The 27260-nt window shown below is 54.7% G+C and overlaps 3 protein-coding genes across 6 annotated transcripts; 1 reads left to right on the top strand and 2 right to left on the bottom strand.

Moving 5' to 3' along the window:
- Positions 1 to 9: 9 nt before the first annotated feature.
- KCNK6 (potassium two pore domain channel subfamily K member 6) lies at positions 10 to 11894 on the bottom strand. Its single transcript, XM_059152810.1, has 3 exons — positions 10679 to 11894; positions 3851 to 4246; positions 10 to 3712 (listed from the first exon to the last, which is right to left on the bottom strand). The coding sequence occupies exons 1-3, from the start codon at positions 11283 to 11285 to the stop codon at positions 3489 to 3491; spliced, it is 1227 nt and encodes a 408-aa protein (XP_059008793.1). The 5' UTR covers positions 11286 to 11894; the 3' UTR covers positions 10 to 3488.
- Positions 11895 to 14150: 2256 nt separating this feature from the next.
- YIF1B (Yip1 interacting factor homolog B, membrane trafficking protein) lies at positions 14151 to 21390 on the top strand. 4 transcript variants are annotated; one of them, XM_059152812.1, is made up of 8 exons: positions 14151 to 14309; positions 17805 to 18043; positions 18128 to 18232; positions 18432 to 18510; positions 18645 to 18702; positions 19802 to 19957; positions 20052 to 20145; positions 21020 to 21390. In XM_059152812.1, the coding sequence occupies exons 1-8, from the start codon at positions 14267 to 14269 to the stop codon at positions 21173 to 21175; spliced, it is 930 nt and encodes a 309-aa protein (XP_059008795.1). In that variant the 5' UTR covers positions 14151 to 14266; the 3' UTR covers positions 21176 to 21390. The 4 variants fall into 4 exon arrangements, with proteins under 4 accessions (XP_059008795.1, XP_059008797.1, XP_059008794.1 ...); XM_059152811.1 differs by having other exon boundaries at positions 14192 to 14318; XM_059152813.1 differs by lacking the exon at positions 14151 to 14309 and adding an exon at positions 14390 to 14479.
- A 117-nt stretch (positions 21391 to 21507) lies between these two features.
- On the bottom strand, positions 21508 to 22319 carry C16H19orf33 (chromosome 16 C19orf33 homolog). Its single transcript, XM_059152817.1, has 4 exons — positions 22161 to 22319; positions 21941 to 22047; positions 21768 to 21842; positions 21508 to 21654 (listed from the first exon to the last, which is right to left on the bottom strand). Exons 1-4 carry the CDS (start codon positions 22180 to 22182, stop codon positions 21544 to 21546), a joined length of 315 nt encoding a protein of 104 aa, XP_059008800.1. The 5' UTR covers positions 22183 to 22319; the 3' UTR covers positions 21508 to 21543.
- Between the last annotated feature and the right edge of the window lie 4941 nt (positions 22320 to 27260).

Below are 27260 nucleotides of genomic sequence, written 5' to 3'. Positions count from 1 at the left end.
AAAGAGGACAATAATCATTAGTCAACAATTTATTGAGTACCAGACATTGGTCTAAGAGTTTTACAGATATTAAGTTGCTAAATTCTCAAACAAGTCCATGAGGTAGGTGCTGTTATCAACGCGTTTTACAGATTAGGAAACTCAGGCACCGGGAGGTGAAATCACTTGCTCAAAGCCACAGAGCTTGGGAGTGAGAGAGTTCAGACTTATACCCAGGGACTTTGCCTCTACAGTATGTGGTTTTAACCACCTTTCCTTCATTCCTTCACTCGAGAAGAGTGAAGAAAAAATAAATGACACACATAGGCACATACATATTGCTGATATTTACCCAAAAAACCTGCAAAATCAGTGAACACAGCCTGAGTGCTAGAGAAAGACTGACTTTCCACTGCACACTCTTTTGTACCTTTCGAGTTTTTAACCTGAAATTTTACACCCACCCCCCCCATGTCTTGAGTTAAATGGGGCCTGATTTCTTTATCTAGAGGAATCTGGAAAGAGAAGCAGTGAGGAGTCCCTTTGGGTCATTTTCAGCCTTGGACTTCAGCCCTTGTTTGTTTCCACCCTGCCAGCCAGACATCCCCTATGTAGTTCCTGACTTGCACAACTGTACATGATGACCCTGACTGCTTAGTTAATCAATGTCTGCCCATTCTCTTCCTCCTGCCTTTCTAACAGAAGTCCAATCACCAGCTTCCAGACCAAAATCTCAGGCTCAGCCTCAATTCCAGGTGGCAGGGGGGAATCCTGAGGAATCCAAGTTAATTGTGGTGGCTCCATCACAATGGCCAAGGATTAGTTCAGGATGGGCATGTAAGCCAATTTTGGACAATGAGAGGAGGAAGTCACTGCAGGGAGGCTTTAGCGGAAAGGTTTCCTTGCTTCCAAAGAGACAATATGGCAAGAGATGCCCCTCTCTTCTTGCACTAAAAATGATCACATCTGGTTGTGATGTCTGGACCTTTGGCAGTCACTCTAGGGCCATGAGGAGAGCCCATGTGGAGCCAAGCCTTCAGCTGAAGGTGGCAGAAAAAAGAGATTGGTAGCCTCAGGCCACAAGATCCTCCTGGAGCTATGGATTGTATGGTTGCCCAGAGCTCTCCCCAACTCTGGTGATGGGCAATATACAATCATCTCATTATTTTAGCCAGTGGCCAGTCAGGATCTTGTAACTTGGAGACCAAATTTTCCTTAGTTTTTTATAATGTTTCAAGTTTTAATTTAAATTTTTATTTTAAATTCTAGTCAGTTAACATCTAGTGTAATATTAGTTTCAGGAGTAGAGTTTAGTGATTCATCATTTCCATATAACGCCCAGTGCTCATCACAAGTGTTTTCTTACTGATACAGATACAGAAATACCCTAAAGCTGACTTCTCAAGGCTGGTGTTCTCTCTTCCCCCAAACCCAGGGCCACCACACCTGCCATCCTGGCTTCGCTTCCCCCATCTGTCTCCGGCCTCAACCACAGCCTGACACCTTCTGATGCCTTCCTCTGGATGCCCCTCTAGCCCTTCACACCCACCATGTTCCAAACAAGCCTCAGTGTCTCCCTTCAAATGTGTTTTTTCCTCCCAGGTCCCTATCTCAGGGGCAGCCAACCATCCTTGTGCCTTTCCCCAGTCTTGTCTTGCCCAAGACTGTAAGGCCTACACAGGGCCTGCCCACTTGGCCTCCTGGGCATGATCCCTCCACGGCCCCTTTTCCCTTCCCTCGGCCCTGCCCATGCCATCGTCCTCTGCTCTGTTCCTGCGCCAACCCCCCCTGTGCACCCAGCTCAGTCTCCCACTCTGGTCCACCTCCACACAGCAGCTAAAGCCCAAATCCGACCACAGCCCTCTCCTGCTCAAAAACCTTCCATGGCTCTCTAGTGCTTTCAAGAAAGAGGCCAGGTTCCCAAACTGGTCATTTAAGGACACTTAAGATCCACCCATGTCCACCACTCCTCCCTCCTTCCCCCTCCCCCCATATTCTGGTGACAGTAAACCACTTGCCTGAAGCTGACATTGACAGGCTTTCCTACCTCCAGACGCACACAGTTTCCGCTGCCTGGAGTGCCTCCTGCGCCCTTTCTTCCTGAATGTTATCAAGGTCCTGCTCAAATGCCCCATCCCTTCCGTAACTTCCACCAGGCTTGGCAGAGGGAATGGTTCAATAGATGGGCCCATGGCTAGCAAGTGCTCTGACGTACCAGCTGCGTACCAGTACGCAGAAAACCTGTCACCTCCTAGTTCTGTGTCTGAGACCTTGTGCCTCAGTTTCCTCATCTGCCGAAAAAGGTGAAGATGTTACCTTCCTCGTATGTAAAGTACCTGGAGCAGGGCCTGGCCAAAGAAAGCACAGAATACCGGGGCTGGCTCTGTGACATCATCTTGGAAGTAATTACTGTTCTTGTGGCCATTTTACAGATGACATAACTCAGAATCACAGAGGTGAAGTGACTGCCCGAGGACAGAGGCAGGACGCAGCAGAGCTGGGATCTGAGCCCAAGCAGGCTGGCTCCAGAGGCCAGTGTACTTTATACAGTTAGCCTCAGGAGGTGGGGACAGCTGTTACACTGGGATCCCGGCTCAGAGCAGGGCTGTCTGCGCCGTCCGGATCCAGGCTGGGTCCTGTCTCAGCTTCCAGCCGGTTGGGTGGCCAAGAAGGGTTCTATCCCACAGGCCTATGCCCGGGCTCCTCCACACGGATCTCGCTCCCTAGCGTCACTTGAGAAAAACAAGTCGGGTCCACCTTCTTCCCCTGCGTCCTTATCCCTTCTTCCAGGAAGCCCTCCCTGACCTTGCAGGCTGTACTGGGCCCAATCCCTGTCCTGTGTTTCCTCCCCCTGAACCCCGCCCCCTCCACCCATGCTTTCTGGAACATACCTCTCTGCCTCCTCCGTGAAGTCCTGCCTATCCTGGATGGCTGCTGTGTGGGGACAGATCTGTCTTCCTCACTGGACTGGGAACCCAGGAAAGCTGGGCCCAGGGCCACCTCAATGCTCCTGGGTCCCTCACGCTGCCCAGCCTGAGGCCTGCCCAGAGGGAGTTCTAGATGAATGAATATATTCTTTCCATTTGACAGATGAGGAGATCAAAGCCCAAACAGGGGCAGCCACTTGCCCAAAGTATAGTGACCCATCAGGTGCCAGAAATGAGGTCTGATCCTAGAAACTGCTAGAACGGGCCAGTGAAGAGTGGCTGAGGGAGAGGCAGATGGAGTCAGTGACAGAATGAGACACAAAAAGAGTGAGAGGGAAAGCCAGAGAGCCCAGAGTTAGGGGAGTAAGAGAAGGGGCAGGGAGGGGGTTCCCAAAACAGGGCCATGGCGGTGCCCCGTGGAGCCTGGGACAGGTACAACAAAGGACGGACAGCTGGTGGCAATGCCTCGTGAACCCTGCGAACACGGGCCTGTGCTCAAGGACGGTCCAGTAGAGCCGCTCCAGTCACGGGGGCCCCTAAGCCACGGGCCAGGTCCTGCCAGCCTCAGGGCACCCGCCCCGGCTACCTGGGGATGGAGGCGTAGTCGGGGTGGGCGTCAGCAGCGAGCTGCTGGTGCGGTTCTGGCTGGGGGTCTACAATGCCCACACGATCATCCTCAGACTCGCTGAAGCTGGCAGGACACGGACTGGGCAGCAGGATGAGATCCGTGAGGCCATGAAGGTCCGACACGTGACGGAAACTCTGCAGCAGAAGCATCATGACGACCAGGCCCAGGAAGAGGTAGACTGTGGAGAGGGTGGAGGGGTGATGGGCAGGCTCAGACCCGCAGGGCAGGGCTCCCGCCCCAACCCTGGAGACCCTCCAGGGCAAGGCTGTGCCCCCCCACCCCTGCCCCGCCCCGGCCAGCCCACAGGCCCGCTCACCTGTGACCAGCACCTTGTAGAGGGCTCGGTAGGGCTGGCCGGGAGCCTCTCCGGGCACATAGTCACCCAGGCCGATGGTGGACAGGGAGATGAAGCAGAAGTAGAAGGCGTCCAGGAAGCTCCAGGCCTCCTCCAGGTGGGCAAAGACGGCAGCCGGCACCAGGAAGCAGACGGTCACGGCTACACCCAGCAGCGCCACCAGGTGCCAGCGGGCTGCCCGCCGGAGGCCCCAGCCCCAGCGCGTGGTCAGCCAGGAGAGGGGTGCGTGGGTCAGCAGCAGTGACAGGCGCTGGGCCGAGGACGTCAGCAGCAGCATGGTGGCCGGCACGCCCAGGAGCGCAAAAGCAATGGAAAAGGCCTTGCCTGCATCGGTCAGTGGCGTTGTGTACCCATAGCCTGGGGGAGCAAGGGGAAATCCTGCCATCAGCCTGGTGCATCTATTGGGGGGGGGGGGCTGTGGCCATCCTAAATGACACTTCATTACCCCCCAAAACCTGCCCCTCCCACAGCCTCTCATCTCCAGCAATGGCACCGCCGTCCCTCCACTGCTCAGGCTGCAAGCCTTGTCATCCATGACTCTCACGCCCACTTTCCACCTGCCAGGGAGTCTTGTTGTCTTGAGCTCCATGCGATCCTAAACCCGGTCACTTCACCCCACCCCAGCCCCAAGGCCTAACCCTGGGCCTATCTAAGGCAGCAGCCTCCTCCCTCCCTGGACTCCCTTCTCCCTCACTCCCGCCCTTGCCTGAGTCTGTCTGCCGTCAATCCCCCCGTTTCCACCCCCCACCTCACACATAGGGTCCAGAGGGACCCTATGAACACCTGAGTAGGGTCATGATCCTCCCACACCTAGAGCACGTCTGTGGCTCCATTCCATTCAAGTGAAAGGACAAAGCCCTCATCATGACCCACAAGGCCCCCGTGGCACATTCCCACCTCAGAGCCTTTGCACAGTGCATGACTATTCTTCTCCCCCATGGAAAGCTCTCCTCCCAAGGCTGGTACCCTCTATTCCTCCCTTTAGGTCTTTGCCCAAATGTCAGTTTTTCAGTAGGGACTTTCCTTACTCCCTTATTAAATTGTTACACCCTCTGACCAAAGTCTTTTTTTTTTTTTTTTTTTTTTTTGGTTTGTTTTCATAGTGCTTCAACCTTCTGGTAAACCATGTGGTTTACTTATTTGGTTGGCATCCCCCTCGTGACTAGAGTGCAGCTGCAGGACAGGAGAGGCTCCTGCCTGTTTGGTTCACTCACTGCCAAAGCCCCAGCATCTGACCCAGAGCAAACCCTCGATCATATAGTCAGAATAATGAATGAAGGGTGTAGGCTCTACGCTTAGCTCAGAACCTCCATGTCCCTTCCTCTATAATGGGTGTGATGAGCCCCACTGGGCTCCCGGAGGACTGCGGGAATGCAGGGAAGGTCGGTGTGGCTGTGGGCGCTGCAAACAGAAAGAGGGTCAAAGAGAGTTCGGGCATGGGGGACACTGGCCCACTTCAGCCATGTGTAATTTAAAATCTCTCTCTTTTTTTTTTTTTTCCACAAATAAAGAAAATCAAAGGGTCAGAGATATGACTGGGGGCGGTAAGGGCCCTGGTTTATGTTGACAGTAAAATGTTGTGCCAAGGGACTTCTGAGTGGCTCAGTCAGTTAAACGGCTGCCTTCAGCTCAGGTCATGATCTCAGGGTCCTGTGATCAAGCCCCACATCAGGCTCCTTGGTGAGTAGAGAGCTTGCTTCTCCCTCTGCCTGTGGCTCCCTCTGCTTGTGTATGTGCTCTCTCTCTCTCTTTCTCAATCTCTCTCTCTGATAAGTAGATAAAACAAAATCTTAAAAAAAAAAATGTGATGCCAAAATGACCATGGGTTCACCCTGTGATCAATAAGAAAATGCGGAACCCCCACACACAAGCGGGCATTCACCTGTCCTTTCTCAAAAGAACCGGAAGCCAGGCCTGAAGAGAGACTACAAGAGCCAAAACACGAAGCCACCAAGGGTCCACCAACAGATGACTGGTAAACAAAAGGTGGGATATACATATAATGGGATATTATTTAGCCAGGAAAAGCAAATTCTGAGGCACGCTACAGCAGGATGAACCCTGAGGGCATTACGCTCAGTGAGCGGAGCTAGTCACAAAAAGACAAACACTGTATGTTTGCACTGATCCCAGGCACTTCGAGTAGTTCATAGAAATAGAAACAGAAAGTAGAAAGTAGAATGGTGGTTATCAGGGGCTGCGGAGAATGGAGAATGGGGAGATATTGTTTTGATGGGTATAGTTTCAGGTCTCTTTCTTTCTCTCTTTTTTTAATTTATTTTATTTTTTTTAGATTTCATTATTTATTTGATAGACAGAGATCACAAGTAGGCAGAGAGGCAGGCAGAGAGGGGGAAGCAGGCTCCCCGCTGAGCAGAGAGCCTGATGCAGGGCTTGATCCCAGGACCCCGAGATCATGACCTGAGCCTAAGGCAGAGGCTTTAGCCCACTGAGCCACCCAGGTGCCCCTCTTTCTCTCTTTTTTAAAGAGAGAGAGTATGCACATGACCTGGGCCAGGAGGGGCAGAGGGAGAGAGAGAATCCCAAGCAGACTCTACATGCAGGGCAGAGCCAGACATAGGGCTAGATCTCATGATCCTGACATCAGACCCGAGCCAAATCCAGAGTCTGATGCTTAATTGACGGAACCACCCAGATGCCCCAGTGTTCTCTTTTTTTAGGAAGATCTGTGCCCAACGTGGAGCCTGAACTCTCAAGCCCTAGAGAAAGAGTAGCATGCTTCACCGAATGAGCTGGCCAGGCCCCCCTGTAGTTTCAGTTGTGGAAGATAAAAAGAGTTCTGGAGATGGACGGAGGTGATGGTTGTGTAACAGTCTGGATGTGCTTACTACTGCTGAACTGTATGCACAAAAATGGTTAAGATGGTAAATTTTAGGTGTTTGCTGGACAAAAATGTCTAGAAGTCGCTTGCTTCTCTCAGGTATAACTCACTGATCAGAAATTATTCCAGAAGTCATGCCTAGCTGCAAGGGAGGAGTGTCCAGCAAAACTCATTTTACCCCAGTTTTTAAAAGCTGTGTTAAAATACACAGACACCCCCACCCCCAGCTGAGCAGGGAGCCAGAAGCTGGCTTGACTCTGGGCTCAATCCTAGGACCTTGAGATCAGGATCTGAGCTAAAGGCAGATGCCCAGCTGACTGAGCCACCCAGGGACCCTCCAAAACTCCAGTCCAGTGTCAAGCCTGCTTCTGGCTCCCTGTTCAGCCGGGGTCTGCTTCTCTCTCTCCCTCTGATCCTCCTCCTCTGCTTCTTTTTTCTTTCTCAAATAAATGCAATCTTTAAGAAAAAAAAAAAGAAGAAGAAGAGGATGCCTATCCCCTTTCTTTCCTTCCTCCTCCTGCTGGCTGGAACACAAACATGAAGGCTGGACTTGAGTAGCCATATTGGACCATGAGGTGACCTTGTGAATGGAAATTGCACAGAGGACCACAAGGGTCTCTGACCATACAGCACCATTCTGGTCTTGGACTGATAACCTTGAATGTGAGCACGAAATAACTTTCATCCATTTAAGCAACTGTTCTGTGAGATTTATCACTTATGGCTCCAACCCTCATTAATCACAAGGATTTGGATGGAGAAACTCCGGCAGCCCAGCTGAAATGATAGGTTTGCAAATGACACAAAAACCTTATAAACAGAAAAACCATAGAGTTCACATAGAACAGAAGCTGTGAGCCTTTACCAACCACCTCTAATAGCTGAGTGCCAATCAGGGCTTTGCCACGTATTCCCTGCCTGACCTTGGTCGCGTGCCTTCTCCTCTCTGAGCCCCAATTGGCCCCTAGTACCGCCAAATGGGCTCATGAACAGCCCCCATCTTCAAGGACAAGTGCAGTAACCCTCTCTGGTTGGGACAGGGCGCAGCACTGAGCAAGGGCATGGGAAGAGTTAGCGTGATTGTCATGCTCACTTCCCCTCTCTCGGTTCCCAGTTCCGGGGGGCTGACCCTCCACCAAGGCCTCAACTACAGACATTGGCCCGGCTGTGGCTGCCTCGGCGGAGTCCAGGCCCAGGTCTTCCACAAAAGACGTGGGCCTATGACACAACCAGGACACTCTTCTGAATCATGTCTGGTTTTCTGCTTCTCTCGATACATTCAGGGCTCCGGGTTCACCGACAATGATTACAACCCAGGCTCAGTAAACCTGTTATTACCAGCACTTCCCACGGAGGAGGACTCTCTCTGCACTCTCGTCTTGACTGCACTGTGTTTTAGCTGCGATCCTAAGCCACTTTAGGAAGAATCCCTCCTCCCCTCCCTCCGTGTCACTGCTCAGTCATTTTTCCAACCACTGAACTCTTGAGGCCACCCTCGGCTCTAAATCTCCAGCTGCCTTCACTATCTTTGGAGCTGAGGTCAGTCTCTCTCCCCTATGGCAAGAACCTACCATTTTTAACAAATGTCAGAATAACCTTTCCTTCCACACTACACACATGTATCACCCTTCTCCATGCAAGCCGAGGAAGCCCCAAGAGGTGTGTTGGTTAAAAGCACAGGACTCTGAGCCCTTGTGGCATCAGTTCAACTCTCCAGATTGCACGTCCCTACCTGTGCGGTCTTGGGCAAACTGTCCAATCTCTCTGGGCTTCAGCGTATTTCGATGAGAAAACAGTGCCACGAATGGTACCTGCCTCTCAAGGCCGTGTGCTGACCAAGGTAAAGGCCATCCGCGCCAAGTCCTCTATAGGTTTCATGATTACTGTGATGTGGGGACTGTTATGATCTCCATTTCAGAGATGAGCTACAACCCCTGAGGCCCAAAGGAGCAACAGCTGCACAGAAAGGCAAACCCAGGCTGTGCCTGCCTTGAGTTTGGCTTCTGCACCTGTCCTGGCGGGGACGACTTCTCATAAGCCAGGATCTGGAAGGAGGCAGAGAGAGACGCTGAAGGGACCCCGTGGAGCCTAGAAGCAGGTCGGACAGGCCCGGCCAGCTGGGTAGAACAGAGTCTGGGAGAAGTACCCAGCCCTGCTGCCTGTGGTCTTGGTTTGCTGGTCCACACCACAGAGCTCCAAGCCAGTGGCCACCTGCTACTTCTGGGAGGTGGAGGAGTTAAGAGTCTGGGCCTGTCCCAGCTTCCTCCCCCAGTCCAAATCCCCAGTAGAGGTGAAGAGGAAGTTTGGGGGCTGGGGAAAGGCAGTGGGAGGAGCAGCAGAACCTGATGACAAAGGAATTTCCCAGGTCTGGGTGCTGAAGCAGGAAAGGATTTTTAGAATAGGGCTGGGGGGAGGGGGTCAGTTCCACTTGGTGGAGAGGGGTGTTCAGAGAAGGGGAGTCAGTAACCTGAAATCAGAGGCCAGCGTCCTGGTTCAGAATGGATCCTGGCTCAGGGCTGGGGTCCTGAGTCCCAAGGAAGGAGGGGACAGGCATTGCTGGTGGCATCTTGCCAATCATGAAATAGAACAGGGAGGGGAATCCTCAGGCAAGGGCGCTTCTGAGCCTGTGGAAGCTTGAGGGGATGTGATGGGAGTAGACAATGCTACAGGGATGATGGGAGGAGGCGGGTGTCCCAGGTCCTGGCTGAGAGTGTGAAGGGTGGAAAGAGGTCACGAGTGGGTACTGAGAAGGGTTCCAGGGTGCTGAGGGCCTGGAGTGTCCTTGACAGAGGGGAGAGTTTCCAGTCCAAAGCCAAGCGGAGCAGTGTTGGGGTGGAGATGGAGGTCCCACTTGTGGGTCTGGAGAAGACTAGAGGGGAGTCAGGTGCCCAGCAGATTCCCCTTCTTAGGAAGTCCAAGGTGAGCAGGGGGTCCCGGGATAGGGGTAGTGGGTGCAGAGAACAGAGTCTCTCAGCTGGCATCCTGGGGGGTGGGGGGTGTGAAGCGGGATTCTGCTCTCGATGACAGTGTGTGTGGGAGGCACCGGGGTCCCTCCTGATAGAAAGTCCAGGTCGTTCCAGGGCTCTTACTGAAGGGTTCCAGGGTCCAGAGAGTGGCAAGAGTCTCATCTAGGGGTTCTTGCGTTCAAAGAGACTCTCATGGAGATGTCCCTAGTTTGGAAAGTGCTAGAAGGGCTCCTGTATCTACAAGTCAGGGCTACCTGCTGGGGAATATGAGGCTGAGGGGTGGTCCTTGGTCTGGAGGAGGGCAGGGTGCCCTTCCTGGGGAGTGGTCTAGGTCCAGGGGGGTGGAAGTCACCCATCAGGGCCCAGGTCCCTGTTGAGGGATCTGTACTGGCAGTGCAGTCTTTAGCAACGGTGCCCTGAGAGGATGTAGACATTCACGGTCCTCACTGGGGCACCAGGGCCAGGAGGAGGCTGTGGTAGGACTTCCCAAGGAGCATCCCTGAAGGACATATCTGGAGACTCAGGAGACATTGTGGACAGAATGGCAGTCTGAGCCCAGAGACAAGGACAGAGGTCCCTGCGTGTCTGAGGTCCGGGTCCAGAGGAGGTGAGGGTCCCCCGAAGCAGGATCCTAGGTTTTCGCTGGAGGTCTCTGAACATAATCCTAGGCCCAGAGGGGACTGGACGGGCACGGGTCTCCAAGGGGGTTCAGGCAAAGGAATGGGGTCCCAAATGCTCCCTAGAAGGTACTCTGAGGGCAGCCCTAGTCCCAAAGGGAACTGTGTTGGGGGATTCCTGCTGGGAGGAAGGGCTTCGATGGGGGTTAACCAAAGGGGGAGTTCTCGCCGGTGTGCACCCTAGGTCCTCGTTGGGGGTTTTCCTGGGGGATCCTAGTCCCAGAGCGGACTGGAAGCGATCTGCGGGGATAAGAGTACTTCGCAATGACGCCCGGGGTCCCCAGATGGGGCAGCGCTCACGTACCCACGGTGGTGACCAGCGTGCTGGCGAAGAAGAGCGCCGAGGCAAAGTCCCAGGCGGGGTCCGAGGCGTTGGCGGGCCCCGAAGCGTTGGCGAGCGCAGCGCGCCCCAGCCGTCCGGCAGCCAGCACCCGCTCCACGAAGGCGTCCAGGGCCGGGGCGGCCACGCATGGGCTGCGCCGCAGCAGTTCCTCGCGCAGCGTCTCCAGCTCCGCCCGGAGGCGAGCTTCGTGGGGCCGCTCCAGCCGCGCAACCAGCAGCGCGCCCAGCACCAGGTAGACCGCGTACGCGGCCAGGGCGCCCGCCAGGAGTGCGCCCCGCCGCATGGCGCCCGCCGCGACCTGCTCTCCACCGCCCCCGCCGCCCCGCTGACGTGGCCCCCGCCTCCTGGCAGCCCGGAGCCCAGCTTCAGTTCCGGCAGGGCTCGAGGCGCGGCTGCGGGCGCCCCGAAGAGGAAGAGGGAAAAATGGGGGGGGGGAGGCCCCGCCTCCGGTAAACTGAGGCACGCCCCAGCGCCAGGTGTTGAGTGCCGGGAGGGCGGAGCCCCGCGCTCCTGGACCGAGGACACCAACAGGATGGACAGGGTGGAGGGGTTTCTCCATTCCTTCCATTCCTTCCCTCTCGTCCTCCCAGTAGCCTGGGCTCCCTAAGTTAGAGAAAATCTCCACTCTTTTCCACTGGCCGACCGGGAAGTCGCTCCCTAACTCCCCGGGGCCATCACGAAGATTGTGCACTGCATCGAGGCGCGTGGCTGGAGACAAGGCGACAGACTGAAATTCGGTCCTTGCTCCATTCGCCTAGTCCTGCGTTCTGGATTGGGGCTGCACCCGCCCGGAGGGGACACTGTAAAATTCACAAGGAGGGGGGCGCCTGGGGGACTCAGGGTGCTGGGCGCGCAGGACTCTTGGTTTGCGCTCAGGTAGTGTGATCTCATGGGCTATGGGATCCTGCTGGGGTCGGACCTGGCTCAGCCCGGAATCTTCTTGAGGAGTCTCTCCCTCTGCACTTCCCCCTACTCACAGGCGCACAATCCCTCTCTCTTTCTAAAATAAATAAATCTTTAAAAAATTTTCAGAGGGGGCGCCTGGGTGGTTCAGTGGGTTAAAGCCTTTTCCTTCAGCTCAGGTCATGGTCTCAGGGTCCTGGGATAGAACCCTGCATCCAGGTCTCTGCTCAGCAGGGAGCCTGTTTCCCCCTCTCTCTCTGCCTTCTTCTCTGCCTACTTGTGATCTCTGTCTGTCAAGCAAATAAATAAAATCTTAAAAAAAAAAAAAAAAAAAAAAGCCTCTGCCTTCAGTTCAGGGCATGATCCCAGGTCCTGGGATAGAAACCCGCCTCAGGCTCTTTGCTCCACAGAGAGCCTGCTTCCTCCTCCCTCTCTCTGCCTGCCTCTCTGCCTACTTGTGATCTCTGTCTGTCAAATAAATAAATAAAATCTTTAAAAAAAATTCAGAGAATCTTAACTGTACAGAACAAGTTGAAGGTTGCTGGAGGGGAGGTAAGTGAAGGGATAGGGAACTGGGTGATGGGCCTAAAGGAGGGCGCCTGATGGAACGAGCACTGGGCATCACTAATTCTACCCCCAAATTAATAATACATTATATGTTAACTAACTTGAATTTAAATAAAAATAATAATGATAATAATAATTATAATGATAATAATAATAATAATTCACAACAAGGGACACCACAAGGCAGGTGTCCCCTATCCCTCACGGACAAAGGGAGGATCCTTAGCTCAAATATCTGTTCAGCACCTACTTCGTATCTGGCCCTTTGGTGGGGACACAGCAGTGACCCAGACAGCTCTAGACCTAGCCCACCATGGCAGGGGGTGGGTGGGGTCCCAGCACTTCAAGTTCTAGACCTTGGCCGTGGGGGCGGGGAGAGGGGTGCTCCCAGAGTGGCAGCCAAGAAGGTCAGGGGTGTGATGAGGGAAGCACAGACAGAGTGACTGGAGCTGGGACGGGGGACACCGAAAAGACTGGGAATGGATCCCCCAGGAACCCAGAGTAGAAAACTGATCCAACTTAGATGGGGTGAAGAGAGCTTCCTAAGGAAAGGGATGTTTGAACTGAGGCATTAAGGGAGAGCAGGAGTAGGCCAGGGTCCCTCTTCCTAGCAGAACCACAGTACACCCCTCTATTTAGGGAGGTGGGAGTTCTTCCCTGCTCTCTGTTTTTCTCCACATACACTTCCAGCTGTAACTCAGTACTCTCCCTAACGGCCATTGGAGGGCAGCCAGGAATCCCGAGCACATAAGAATGGCAAAGGAGCAGGGCTTGGGGCCTGGCTAGGACACACCCCAGCTGGTTCTATTTATGAAGCTGTGACAGTTCTAGGGGCAGAGCCCAACTTGAGGCTGACAACCCACAGGAAGAGACACTTGATAAAAACAGAAAAACGGCAGCTGCCAGTGATCACAGGCTTACACTATGTCAGGCCCTGTGGACACAGTGGCCTTGTAGTGAATCCTCGACCTCTCCTATATCATTCCCATTAAACAGATGAGAACATTTAGGCTGAAAAAGGGTCCAGTCGCACAACTCGTAAGGGGTAAATACGAGGCCAGCTGGAAGCCAACACGCTTCCTTTATTAATATTAATATCACAAAACATTCACGGAAGAACTTAAGACAGGGAGAGCTGCAGATGAAAAATGTTGGGGGGAGGGCTGGATGATAAGCCAGGGGTCCAGAGGAGGAATGCGGGTACCTCAGTCATGAAAAAAGGACCGCGACTGAGCCAGGGCTCATAACTGAGAGGCCAGACCAGTCCTCGAGGTCCCTAGAAAAGACAGTATCTCAGAGGAAGAACGGGAAAGCCACAGTGACAGGGTCACTTGATGACATCCTTCCGGAGTGCTATCACTGCCCAGAAGTAGCTTCTACCATTACTTTTGCCTGAGACAGGCGGAGGGGACTGAGAGACAGAGAGACTACGGAGCCTTCATTTTTAGGGTTGCTCGCTTGCTGCTGTGCCTCTGCGTGCTCCGTGTGGCTGGAGGTTGCGCAGTGGTTTCGGCAAACCCGGCAAAGCCAGGTCGCGACGCCCGAGCATTTTTACGACACCTGGTTCTTCCTACCTAATTTATCGGGTGCCCTTTTCTCACTCTAAATACTCACCTTAATACTTAAGGTCTGCCGAAATTGTATAAGCGTTAGAGTCTGCACAACGCCGCTTAGCCCCCTCGAAAATACAAATGGATCTCTCCTCCCCGCCGCACGCCCTTCCCTGGCTCCCCAGTGCTCTCAGTGACCCAAATCAATCCTCTGTCTCCATTTCCCGTCGGTCTTATCCCTTGATGCCTACACTTCCCATCATGCACGATAGAGCCAACTCCTAGGTTGTCCTCGGCCCCGCCCTCTCGCTCCACTAGCTCTGACTCTCGCCTTCCGCCACCGGCCTCCAGTCCCCGCCTCTTACCCACTGCCAACTCGTAAGGGCCTCCGCGAGGGGCGTGGCCTCTGAGCTATCGTGACACCCATTGGCTGTCGCGTCGTCGGTGGGCCGTGGCTACGGGAGCCGGGCGGGCACATTTCGAACCGTGGCTGGGGCGGCGGCGGCTGCGGCGGCTGCGACGGTGAAGGATGCACCCGGTAGGCTTGGCGGCGGCGGGGACGCCCCGGCAGCGTAAGTGGCGTACGTGGCCAGTCGTGGAGATCGGGGCGGTGGGGGTGGGGTGGCTGGCTGGGGCGTGGCGGGGCCGCCGCGGCAGTTGGCGAGGTCGCTGCAGGTCGGAGGTCACGGGGTCAGGGAGCTGGAGCTTCGGGGTGTGCACTGCGCTGGGATGCCAGGACCGGGTAGGGGGCGCGTTGGGGTCGATCCTTCTTTAGGAAATTACTTTGGGAAAATACAACTTTGGGCAGGATATTGTGCTCTACAGGAAAACGGGACTTTCATTCATTTGCAGTTAGCGATCAGCCTTCTCCCCAGCCTCCGGTGGCCTCGGGCTGTCGCCCACGCTCCTCAGGACAGCGTTCAGAGCCCTTCGTGAGCTGAGAGGACCCTGTTTACCTCTCATTTAAGATTTGAACCTGTATATCTTGTACTCTACACTCCTTTTTCCGTCTCTGTTAATTTGTATCTCTCTTGAAGTTCTTCATCTCGTTGAGTGTGCGTGCATCTCATTTCTTCATTGAGCAGATCCTGCCTCAGCTCCCCTAGGGCCAGGCAGGACCTGTGCTGGAATCTGGGTACCTGGTAATAACCAGCCTAGCAGTAGTCCTTGGTAACTTCCAACTCCGAGTTTAGCGGTGAGACAGACGCCAAACTCGGAACAAGCAAGTCAGCGGGAAAATCTGGGGAGTGATTTTTCCCTGTAAAGGGAAGAATCAAGGATTCAGTGGAGGTTCAGAGGCCTGATGTCCTCGTTCCTCCCTTCAGCCATTAATAAGGTGCATGGTGGACCACGTGGTGGGTGATGCTGGGGCCACAGCCCTGGTTCCTGTCCTCAGGGAGCTACCAGTACAGAGCCTCCGTGCTGTGTTGCAGGTGTTAATCAATCGTGGGAAGATATTCCACAGTGCTGGCACTGCATGTTCCAAGGCCTGTGTGGGCCAGGAGCTTGGCAGAGTCAGGGCCCAAGAGGCCAGTGTGTGATTGGGTGCAGTGAGGCCCAAGAGGTAGCAAACGAAGGTGGCTGGCCAGGCTGGGGTCATGCCAGGCCTTGTAGGCCTGTAGATTTTATTCCCCGCACAGTGGGGACTGATCTTAGGCAAGGGACAAGAGATGTTCCCTTGCACATTTAAGATCACTGTGACTGCTGACTGGAGAGAAGATTGGTGGAGCAAGAATGGGCAAGGGGATTTAGGAGGAGGACATTTAAGTCACGTTCAAGACCATGGAGTCTGCAAGGGGAGGGTAAACATTGAGACATAGTGGGTGAGAACTGGCGATTAGTTGATTGGGTGCGAGAGAGAAGGGGAATCAGAAGCTTGGACACTGGGGGGTGGGCACTGTCGGGAGCTGGATGGACCTGGGTGTGGGAGCAGGAGAGAAGTGGTGGCTGGAGACAGGGCCCACCGCCCAAGGGGCACAGTGGCTGGGAAAGCTGCGGGCAGGTGAGAGGCAAAGCCAGAAGTGTGCGAAACTGGGCCACACGTTTCAGGAAGCTAAAAAAAAAAAAGAAAAAAGTGCTGGGTGGAGAGGGACCAAGCTGGAGACCCTCAGCTCCATAAAGGCAGGACTTTTGGTCTTTTTGATCATTGCTCTGTCCACCACACCTGCAGCAGAGCCTAACACACAGGGGTGCTCAAGAGATGTTTGTGGGGCTCAGGAAAGAGGAGGAGGAGGTGGGTACAGTGTCTCGGAAGCCAAAAGAGCAGAGAGCATGGTGGCATCACATGCTGCTCAAGCTGGATGGCAGTGGCTAATGGCCTTGGGCTGGCAGTGTCGAGGGGTGTTTAGGAGGTCAGAGGGAGGCAGAACCCCAAATACTGAGAGCTGAAGGGTGCAACAGGGAGTAAGGAAGGGCTTGCACTAAAGGGGCAGGGGGAAATGCCGGTGAGCCTTGGGGCGAAGTGGGCTGGGATTAGTGCTGCTGGCTTTGGGATTGAGCGCCCTTGGATTTGTCTTCAGGCGACAGAAAACTGAGAGGAAGAGTTGAGGGCCTTGTAATTGACAGTAAGGGACAGGGATCAACAGGCCAGGGGCTGAGGAGTTTATGAGCATCACTGGGCTTTGGGCCATGAACTGTTTCACGGAAGAGAGAACTGAGATGCGGACCGAGTCAGCACACAGATTATCAAGTTCCTCTCCACCAACCAACTGTAACCCTCTTACTTGCTCCCTGGATCCACAGTGGTGCTTGGGACACAGGAGGAGCTCACTCAGTAACTGCTGGGTTGCTGTTGCTTCCGGGTTGGGAGCAGGGACCCTGGGTCCAGAGCGCTGGGTTCAAATTCATCCTCCCCACATTCCCTTTCTCTTCTCTCGTCCTTACCCTACCCTGACTAAGCACGCCTCCAGCAAGTCCTGACCCTCTGACCCGCAGCCCCCCTCCACCACTGCCCCCACCCCTCCATCCCTTCTTCTCCCCCCACCACTCCCCCACTGGAGCAGCTCCCTCCCTCTCCCTGCCCCCCCACCCCAGTTTGTTACCCACAAGAAGCCAGAGGGACCTTTTAAAAACTTGAAGCCTGGCTCTGCTCCATTCTGGCCCAGTGACTTCGGGCAAGGGCCTGAACCTCTCTGGGGCTGGCTTTTCCTGTCTGTAAAGCAGGGGCGGGGGCTAGGGGTGGACAATAGCACTGATGCAGATAAATGAGTTAGTCCATAGCGCATAGAACACAGCACAGGATGTGGCAAGTGCTCACTTGGGGTTTAATTACCTTTAACATCGAGCAGGCCCGCCTGGGCTAGAGTCCTGTCCCGTCACTCACTCAGCCTGGTGCTGCACATAGGTCATACCCACCCCACCCCATCCTGGCCTGTCACCACCTCTGTAACATGGGGTGGGCCCTCATTTCTCAGCATTTCATCAGCCCTCTACTCCAGCCCTGTGTTAGGGGCTGGGGATCCAGGCATGAACAAGACCAAGCTCCCCACCTTGGGGGGCTCCCATTTGAATGGGGAGACAGTGAACAAAATAAAGTGGCCAATGTATGAGCTAGTGTGTTCTGGGTATAGTAAGTGCACCAGGGAAGGGGGACGGGGAGTGCTGTCAAGGACCATGTGGTTGGAGACAGGATGGTAGGGAAGGCACTGCAGAGCCAAGACCTCAAGGAGGGGAGGGAGCCATGGGGTGGGCACAGGGGGTGTGGGGGGGAAGGATTCGAGCAGAAGAACAGCACTCGCAAAGGCCCTGAGGTGGAGCATGCCTGGTGTCTTCGCTGGCCACTGAAGCCCATGTGGCTAGAGCCAACAAGGAGGGGAGCGCAAAGGGAGACACTGACTGAGACCCTGTTTGTAAAAGGCTTAGGACAGGATCCTGTGAACAGCAGGCCCAGCACAAAGTAGCTCTCTACATCATTGTCACTGTGGTGTTTTGGATGGATTGAGGACAGGCAGACAGAGCCCGCCTCGCACCTGCCTCCATGCCCATCTGACCTGAAAACCAGTGCTTCATGGCAGCGGGAGGAGAGCACCTACGGCCTGAATGACGCCCCCCACCCTCTTCCCCTGCAGCATCCAAGCGGAGGATCCCCGTGTCCCAGCCCGGCATGGCTGACCCCCACCAGCTCTTCGATGATACGAGTTCGGCCCAGAACCAGGGCTACAGGGCCCAGAGGGCACCCGGTGGCCTGGGCTACCCTGCAGCCTCCGCCTCGCCCCAGGCTGCCTTCCTGGCGGATCCTGTGTCCAACATGGCCATGGCCTACGGGAGCAGCCTGGCCGCCCAGGGCAAGGAGCTGGTGGATAAGAACGTGAGTGCACTGGGCTGCCTCGGGTCGGGGAAAGGCAGGGGACGTGAGGCCAGGGCTTCAGGCGTGGGTTCTGCCTCCCCCTAGATCGACCGCTTCATCCCCGTCACCAAGCTCAAGTACTACTTTGCTGTGGACACCATGTATGTGGGCAAAAAACTGGGCCTACTCGTCTTCCCCTACCTGCACCAGGTCAGCACTGCGCCACGGAGGGCAACATCACCCGAGGAGGGGGACAGTCTGGGGCTGGTGGGGGGTGGGGGTAGAGGGTGAGTCAGAGGCCAGGTAGGTATTGAGTGGGAGGGTAGGTTTGCCCCGAGAGGGGGCCTGGAAGCAGCATGGGAGGAGCCCAGTCTGTGGGTCCCACCTGCTCCCCTCACTCTCCCCACAGGACTGGGAAGTGCAGTACCAGCAAGACACACCTGTGGCTCCTCGCTTTGACGTCAATGCTCCTGACCTCTACATTCCAGGTCTCCCCCTCCCCATCACTGCCCCACACCCTCCTCCCTCTGGGTGGGCACGTCTAGGGCAGAGGTCTAGGTGCCTAGTGGCCTGGGATGGTCCATCTTCCTCTGACCAGTGTCTGTGTGTCTGCCTCCCACAGCTATGGCTTTCATCACTTATGTCTTGGTGGCTGGCCTGGCGCTGGGGACCCAGGATAGGTAAGGGAGGCCTGGGGTAGGCAGAGTGGGGTGAGGTTTGGGGGGCTGAGGGGCAGTCAGGAAGGTCTCTTGGATCTCCCTGTCTTGGAACAGCACCATCATGCACCCATCTGGTCCAGGACAGAGCCCTTGGGGTCATGGTCAGTGTTACCCTTGCCTCCTCCCTTGCTTTCCACGCACGTGCAGCCCATTACAACACCTGTGGCCGGTGACTCCATCCTTTTTAGCCTCCACCACCAGATCCAGCTCTTCCTCACTGCCTCCTAACCAGCTGCTTTGCCCACATGCCCTCTGTACCCTGACTCCAACAGCAGCCAGGAAGATCTGGTGTGAGACCTGGGTCTGGCCCTGTCTACCCTGCTCAGAAGCTGCCCAGAACTCTCCCATCCCCAGATCTAGCCCTGGCTCCTTAGTTTCACGCACTACACTGCCTCCCTGCAGCCTCTCTCTGTCCTGACTCAGAGTCCTGACTCTGCTTCACCATTCTAGTCCTGGTTCCATCCTCCAGAGGGCCTGGTGCTGTCCGTTCCCACCCCAGGGCCTTTGCACATCCAATTCCCTTTGCTCCAGAGTATATTCCTCCCTTGCATCACCTGCTGAGCACCTGCTCACCTGCGACGTCTCCCCTCTGGTGTCAGTTACTCGGGGAAGTATTCCCACCCCGAACTGGGTGAAGCCCCCACATCTCACTCATAGGCTCCAGTTCATTTCTTTTGTGGCACTGAACTGTCATTAGAATCAGTTAATTGTTGTACTTGGGATATGGCACAGGCCATGGTCCTTCCCCGCCAGTCAACTCCTTATTCCTTCAGGACTCAGCTCAGGTGTCTTCTCCTCTGGCGGTGCCCTCTGTGACACCTTCTCCTGAGTAAGTCAGGCACCTCCCATGCCCTGTGCTTCCCTCATCCCAGCCCCGACCTCTCAGGGCTGTCACTGAGGACAGGTCCACCTTCCCTGGCACGAGACTTCCAGGAAGATAGAGTCCAGATCCCTCTTGGTCACTGTTCAATGTCTAGCCCCACCCAACACAGGCTGTCTCCAGCTGGATGCTCTGGGAGGGTTTGAGCCGGCTATCAGGGTGACAGTATGGTGCCTGCAGGTTCTCCCCAGACCTCCTCGGGCTGCAGGCAAGCTCTGCGTTGGCCTGGCTGACCCTGGAGGTGCTGGCCATTCTGCTCAGTCTCTACCTGGTCACTGTCAACACTGACCTCACCACTATTGATCTGGTGGCCTTCTTGGGCTACAAATATGTTGGGTGAGTAATCCCCTTCCCACTTTCCACCCCATCCCCCACCACTGCCCCAGCCCTGAGGCCTTGCCCTCAGACCAGCCTTCCCCTCTCTCCCCAGGATGATTGGCGGGGTCCTTATGGGCCTGCTCTTTGGGAAGATTGGCTACTATCTAGTGCTGGGCTGGTGCTGTGTGTCTATCTTTGTGTTCATGGTGAGCCGGGTGGGGTTGGGGAGGAGGAGGGTTGAGGGCACAAGCCCTGAGTCGGGGTCCCCGGGGCATCCAAGCAGAGGATGTTAGGCAAGGAGTTGAGGTGAGAGCCCCTTCACTGAACTGAGGAGGCTTCAAGTGCCTGTCTCAGCCTGGGGGTCAGCAGGGCTTCCCGGAAGAGGGGGTTATCTAAGCTGGGGTGGGAAGGCAGAGCAGGAGCCAGGTGGCCTGTCAGGCGGGGCTCTCACCCTCACACCACCCTTCCATGGTGGGCTCTCCTGCGAGAGTTTGTTAGGATGAAAAGAGGTTTGGTACTCTTGGAAACAGCTTCTCTGGATCCCCAGCAAATTCCTTCCTCTCTTTAAACATGTTTCCCGTTTTGCAGAAAGGGGGGTGATGATGAAGGCACCCCAGGGCCCTGGGAGGAGGCCGCATGAGGAGGTGTGAGGAGCAGAGGGCAAAACTGGTTGGCCAAATCTCACCCTCAGAGAAACTCTGACGTAGAGGTCATTACTTAAAGGTTAAAACAAAAAAGCAAAAAAACCTTCCTGGCTTGTGTTGAAAACTGTCATCCGGCCAATATAAGCAGGGTGGCAGCAGCCACGGCTGAGCCTGCTGCCCTCCTCGGGCAGGGTATGTGAAGCTCCGCGTCTCACTCAGCTCGGAGCCCTCACATTTGCTCCCGAGCCTTGGGGAGAAGCAACTCCTCACCATCCCTTAGAGGAGATGTGTGTGTGTGGGGGGAAACCTAGGCTCCCCACGAGCAGAGAGACTCGAACCCAGCCGCCCCGGTGGAGGGAGAGAGGCAGGACTTGGAAGTACCTGCCCACGCCTCCGCCCGGCGCGGGACTCAAGGGTGAATCCCCTCCCGCCCCAGATCCGGACGTTGCGGCTGAAGATCCTGGCGGAGGCGGCGGCCGAGGGCGTCCCGGTACGCGGGGCCAGGAACCAGCTGCGCATGTATCTGACCATGGCCGTGGCGGCGGCGCAGCCCCTGCTCATGTACTGGCTCACCTTCCACCTGGTGCGGTGAGGGCTGCCCGGCCCACGCCCCCCGGCTGCTGCTGCTCCTCGCGGCCGCGCGCCGCTGCCGCTCATCCTCCCGCCCGCCTGCGGGGGCTCCGGCGTCGCCCCCACCCCGAGACCCTGCCCCCGCCCCTCCCCGTCGCCGAGGTGCCGAGATTTCCTGCGGCACCCGCCGCTCGGTAGAGCGGCCGCTGTTCCGGAAACAATAAACGGTGATGGGAACGGCGTGCGCACCTCTCTTTGGCGCGGCCGCCCGGCAGGGGGCAGGCCGGGCCCCGAGAAGGGGGACGGGCGGGGCGGGGCCGGTACCCAGCTTGGCGACCAGAAGGCTACCCGAGAGCCGAGAAAAGGTTTAATGAGACTTCACCGGGCCGGTCAGTGAGAAGTCTCCTTCGCCTTCCCTTTCTTTTCCTTCTTCTTTTTCACCTTGGGCTTCTTGACCTTGGCCGGCGTGCTTTCGTGTCCTTGCGAGGCGGCCGCGTGAGGCTGTGGGGCCGAGAGTGGAGGAGATGGAAGGGGAGAGCCAAGGTTAGGACGGTGAGACGACTGTCCGGGACTCTCCCCTCACTTGGGGCGCCTGCTTGCGGGGAGCCTCTTACCTTTCCTTCCATGTCCGAGTCGCTGGAGCTGCCGCTGCTGCTACTGGAGTCCGAGGAACTGCGGTGACCGTGGCCCTGCCAGTTGGGAGGCGAGGCAGTGAGACCGGGACCCCTGACCCCGCCGCTGTCCCCTTCATCCTAGGAGGGATGTGCCTGGTCCTAAGGTGACTTACCCTTGGTTTGTCAGCCGCCCCTGTCTCTGACGCGCCCAGAACTTTGTGGGGGCCGTGTTTATGGTCTCCCTCCTGGCCCGTCCCCTGAGGCTTCTTGGAGTCTAGGGCTGTGGAGAGAAGTTGGGTGGGTTGGTGCAGGTGCTGCGCATGCGCCCTTGGAGGAGGTTGCTGGGTTTTAGCCTGGCTCCCTGCGTCTCAAATGCCCCATTTCCTAGCTCACCTGCGGCCAAATCGAACTCCATGGTGGTGAGAGGAGGTCTGTGGGGAGAACCGCCAGTGCCCGGAGGGCAGGGGGAAGGACGAGGGGAGGAGCAGCGGGAACTGCCTGTCCAGGGACTTCTGAGGAGCCCCACCCAACCTGGGTCAGAGTCCTTAGCCTTGACTCATAGCCCCTCCCCAGCACCACCCAGCATTTTTTTCTGTGGGAAATGGGGTGGGTGGACAGTTGATTGCTAAATTTCCACCTGGTGAGCCTTGGCCAGTGAGGGGGGGTGCTGTGTGGGCAGCTGTAGATATCTGCTTTCCCCAAAGGGTCAGATGCCTGCTTTTGAAGAAATAAGAGGGCGCCTCCCAGGGCCCTCTGTACCATTGTAACGCTAACACTCTGTACTTAACTGCGGGCCAAGGGCGTCATGCACCATAGCTCCTTTTTTTTTTTTTTTTTTTTAAGATTTTATTTTATTTATTTATTTGACAGAGATCACAAATAGGCAGAGAGTCAGGCAGAGAGGTGGGGGCGGGGAAGCAGGCTCCCTGCTGAGCAGAAAGCCAGATGCGGGGCTTGATCCTAGGACCCTGAGATCATGACCTGAGCTGAAGGCAGAGGCTTAAGCCACTGCACCGCCCAGGCGCCCCACATTAGCTCGCTTTAACCACGCCGGATGCCTTCGTGAGAAGCTGTGCCCGAAGGGGTTAAGTGTGGGAACTTGGAACCGACCTCCTGAATTTGAAGACACTGTATCACTCAGTAGTGGGATGAGCTCAGAAAAGTCATTTTGCCCATCTGTGCCTCAGTTTATTCACGTACATGGCAGCCTCCTTATGGGGTTGTTGTCATGGATTCGTGCTCCGCACAGTTCTAGAAACGAATCCACAGCTTGTAAGAAAATGTTTAGGCTTTTTAAATTAGAAGGTATGTATTAGTTACTATCCCTATTTTACCCATGAGACCACTGAGGGACCAAACAAGGTGACAAGGAGCCAGTGTAGTATGAATGGCTAGAGCTGGGATTCACACCCAGACAGTGTGGCTCAAGTCCAAGGCTCTGGCCCCTGTGGCTCTCCCTGGAGGGCTCCCCAAGCTGGGCTGTGCCAGTCAGGCTGCTGGGAGGAGTTGGGGAGGGCAGGCCTGAGCCATCCCCTCCCCTTGCTGTGAGGCCAGCTTGCCACCAGCAGCTGGGCCGCCACACTGGTGGGACCCAGGCAGGCAGAGTGACAGCTGGGGCCTGGGGATGATGAGAACCCATGCACTCAGGTCTCTGCTCCAAAGCATATTCCTCAGAGAGGCCTGCCCTAACTGCTGGCTCCCCACGGCCTGTCACTTCGACCTCTTTCCCCTGCTTGATGACCAGCTTAGCCCTTAAAGGCAATAAAAGTTATCTTTATCGTCAATTTCTTCAGCATGTATTTGCTGAGTACCTATTTTGTGCCTGGCACAGCTCGGGTGCTGAGGATACAGAGGTTAACAAAACTAGCAAAAGCCCAGCCACGCAGGACTTGATACTCTAGTGGGGGAAACAAGGTGTAAAATGTACAGAATGTTGAAAACAAGAAATGAAAATTTCTATGAGTTGGTAAATGGATATTCAAAATGTGAATACCTAACAGGACTCTACTCCACCAAACAAAGGAGTGCACTGACATGTACTGCATCATGCAGAAATGTTCTGCCGGGGCACAAGCAGCCAGGCCTAAAGGACCACATACTGTTGTTGGCCAGCATTCACATCGAGCGTTCAGAGAAGGGTTACTGAGGCAGCAGGTCACGGGGTGCTGGGAGCTGCACGGGAAAGGGGGATTAACTCTGAGCATGAGAGCTAATTGTGGAGGATGAAAACATGTTTGAAAACTGATTTATGGTAGTAATTCCACCACTTGGTAAAAATGATTAAAAACTGGGGTGCCTGGGTGACGCAGTCAGTTAAGTGTCCCACTCTTGGTTTAGGCTCAGGTCATGATCTGTGTGTGGTGGGATCAAGCCCCATGTTGGGCTCCATGCTCAGCAAGGAGTCTGCACAAGTTTCTCTCTTCCTCTCCCTTTGCCCCTCCCTCCAACTTCTCTAAAAATAAGTAAATCTTGGAAAAAAATTATTAGAAACCCCTGAAGTATACATTTAAAATGGGTGAGTTTTGGGGCGCCTAGGTGGCTCAGCAGATTAAACCACTGCCTTCGGCTCAGGTCATGATCTCAGGGTCCTGGGATCGAGTCCCACATCAGGCTCTCTGCTCAGCAGGGAGCCTGCTTCCCCCCCTCTCTCTGCCTACTTGTGATCTCTCTCTCTCTGTCAAATAAATAAAATCTTAATAAAAAAAAATAATAAAATAAAATGGGTGAGTTTTATGTAACTTATGCTTGAGGCATAAGTAATATGTGCTAAGTAGAGAAATACAGCAAGAAAGGGGGCTAGGTAATAACTACATGGTATGTGGGAGAGAGATTGGATTTTAGGTAAGAGTTACCAAGGAAAGCTTCACTCAAGTCTTTTTTGAATAAAGATCTGAAGATGAGGGGTGCCTGGGTGCCTCAGTCATCTGGGCATCTGCCTTCAGTTCTGGTTGTATGATCCCAGAGTCCAGGGATCGAGCCCATCGGGCTCCCTGCTCAGCGGGGAGTCTGCTTCTCCCTCCCTCTCCTGCTCTCCCCTCTTGTGCTCTCTCTCAAATAAATACAATCTTTTAAAAAGAAAGATTCTCTTAAAAAAAAATCTGAAGATGAGGAGATAAACCATGCAAACACATGGAGGAAGTGTTCTAGGCAGCGGGAATAGCAAGTGCAAAGGTCCTAAGCTGGGAATGTGATGAACTGCATGAGTGATGAACTGCAAGGACTTCCCAGCGGCAGTGAGAATGGAGGGAAAGACACAGGAGAGGAGGAAGGATGGTAGTGGTGGAGAGTTGGGGGACTAGTACATCAAAGGCCTTTGATCTTTACTCCTCCAAATAAGAAGTGGTAATGAACAATGATTATGGCTTTATGCATAACTGGATGCAGTATATGAGAAGTGTTTTCCCAAGCAAAACAATTCCATGAGGGTTAGGGACCTTTTCCACTTTGCTCAGCACCCAGAACAGTGTGACTCAGAATTTGGTACTATCATTTGGTGAACTGGTGAGGTTACCTGATGCCAGGACCTCTGCTAATGTAATGGCAAGGTAGAGCAAGCACAGAGTGCCTAGGAGTTTGTGTTACGGAGGTCAGTCTGCTCAAGGTGAACCCTCATTCTACCCCTTACTGCCCTAGGCTAAGTAAGTCAACTAGTGTGCACCACAGTTTTGTCCTCTGTAAAATGGCAGACTTACTTCATGAAGTATGGTTGTTTTTGGAGCCTGCCCAGCACAAGGGAAAATGGATGCTCAGCAAATATGAGGTTTTATTATTCACAAACACAATCTCATATGCTTACCTGTGAACCTGGCAGTAGGATCCCATGTTCTATATGAGGCAGTTGAGCCTCAAGTAAAATGGTCTCGTCTCCAAGGACGCTGGCCTAGTAGACTGCAGATCGGTAGTGGGAGACCTTCCAGACCTAAGACAAAGTAGCTCCTTACCACTTGGCTAAGACTGTGGGGAGGGTGAATGGGCCCAGAGAAGGGCATGGCCTGATCCTCCACATTCCCCTTCCCGCCTCACTCCTGCATCATGGTTAGGATGTGGCCACTCTTACAAGAGACAAGAAAGAGCCTTAACAAAATAGCTGTACTTTTCTCTCCCATAAAATAATCCAGGGACCCAGACGATCTCTAGTTGTTCTGCATCCTTCCTGGGTGTGGCCAGAACAGAGAGGGACACTGGCCACCACCATCAGATTCATGGTAAGGGAAAGGGCAAGTGGAGGGCACACCAGTCCCTTTCAAGGGCCACACCCAGAAGCAGCACCTGTCCCTCTGGCCCCATCAGACACAAGGTCACATCTAGCAGCAGGGGAGGCTCAGAGAATACAGCTCCAAGTTGGGCTGCCACATATCTCACAAAAATCTGGGGACTTCTTTACAGAAAGGAGGAAAGGGAAAATGGACACAGGAGCCTGTCCGTCATGACTCCCTCTTGGCAGCAGTGAAAATACCCTCATTCCCTGGCTCTAACCCAGAAGACTTCCAGATGGAGGCCAGATTAAAGCTGGGAAGCTGAACCCAAAAGCTCGATGAAAAGCAGGGCTGAGGGCCTAACACAGCCTTATGCTCTTGGGAAAACAGCCCCTGCCATTCAGTACTCCCCTAGAACGCTAAAGGGCGCAAGCCCCAGGCCCAGCCTGCCCCTGACCTCTAATGGCTCTGCCTCCTCTGCTTGTTTCCTCATTTCTGCCCAACAGGACTCAGTGTTAAGGGTATAAGCAATGCCTTCTCCCCTGTAGGAGAAAGGGACTTGTGTTCCCAACTTGCCTGCAATGCTGCCCTTCCCTAGATCAGCTCCCCCTTTCTCTAGCATTTCACCAGCAGACCCTCTCAGGAGGCTCATCCCAGCCCTGAAGTTTGGACTTAAATCACTGCAGTTTAGTTAAAGACTGCCAGATGCCAACAGATGCCACCAGAAGCCAAGGTGGAGTAGGACCAAGGAGTAGGCCACTGGGACACATCCCTGCACGCATGTGCTGCGCTCAGTCAACCGCCACGGCTCCCTGGAAAAGCAACTTGCACAAGGCCTGCTTCTTCTCTTTCCTGAAGTTTACATGAACGGAGTGCCCTGGTCCTATAAACATAATCCTGGGACTGGGATGTTTTCTTTGAATTTAACCACATCCCAGGAGATGGAGACTTTTAAGTACACAGTATACAGGGACTCAGTTTCCTTTCCCACAAGACCAAAGTGCTGCCCTGGCCCTGGACATTCTGGAACAGTAATGATCACAACATCTTAATGGACCACGCTTTGGGAAGGGCCAAGAGGTGGACAGCCTGGCCAGGGAAAGCCGAGCTTGGCCACCGCCCAGCTGACTGTTGTGTCTGGGATTTGCTTTCACTCTATTTGCAAGCTAACAAGTTAGCCCCTAACTTTTCAAAATGCTGGCAGAAGCTGGAACATCCTGGATCAGAGGGAAAAAGCCTTATTACTTGCAACAAGCAGCCTGAACATTAGCGTGTGTTGGTTTCCCTGGCCCCGTGG

The sequence above is a fragment of the Mustela lutreola genome, chromosome 16 (genome assembly GCF_030435805.1).
Source record: "Mustela lutreola isolate mMusLut2 chromosome 16, mMusLut2.pri, whole genome shotgun sequence".
Taxonomy (NCBI): Eukaryota; Metazoa; Chordata; class Mammalia; order Carnivora; family Mustelidae; genus Mustela; species Mustela lutreola.
This window is presented reverse-complemented; position numbering and strand designations above follow the sequence as displayed.

Bases quoted from the DNA above. Each gene is read 5' to 3' on its own strand.
- KCNK6 (XM_059152810.1), bottom strand. From the start codon at position 11,285: ATGGAAGGAATGGAGAAACCCCTCCACCCTGTCCATCCTGTTGGTGTC. The intron at 4,247-10,678 runs GTACGTGAGCGC...TTGCTCCCCCAG, and splicing joins CACGCTGGTCACCACCGTGG to GCTATGGGTACACAACGCCA. The intron at 3,713-3,850 runs GTGAGCGGGCCT...CCCTCTCCACAG, and splicing joins CTACAAGGTGCTGGTCACAG to TCTACCTCTTCCTGGGCCTG.
- C16H19orf33 (XM_059152817.1), bottom strand. From the start codon at position 22,182: ATGGAGTTCGATTTGGCCGCAG. The intron at 21,843-21,940 runs GTAAGTCACCTT...CCCAACTGGCAG, and splicing joins GGGCGGCTGACAAACCAAGG to GGCCACGGTCACCGCAGTTC. The intron at 21,655-21,767 runs GTAAGAGGCTCC...TCGGCCCCACAG, and splicing joins ACTCGGACATGGAAGGAAAG to CCTCACGCGGCCGCCTCGCA.
- YIF1B (XM_059152811.1), top strand. From the start codon at position 14,267: ATGCACCCGGTAGGCTTGGCGGCGGCGGGGACGCCCCGGCAGCGTAAG. The intron at 18,233-18,431 runs GTCAGCACTGCG...CTCTCCCCACAG, and splicing joins TCTTCCCCTACCTGCACCAG to GACTGGGAAGTGCAGTACCA. The intron at 18,703-19,801 runs GTAAGGGAGGCC...TGGTGCCTGCAG, and splicing joins GCGCTGGGGACCCAGGATAG to GTTCTCCCCAGACCTCCTCG.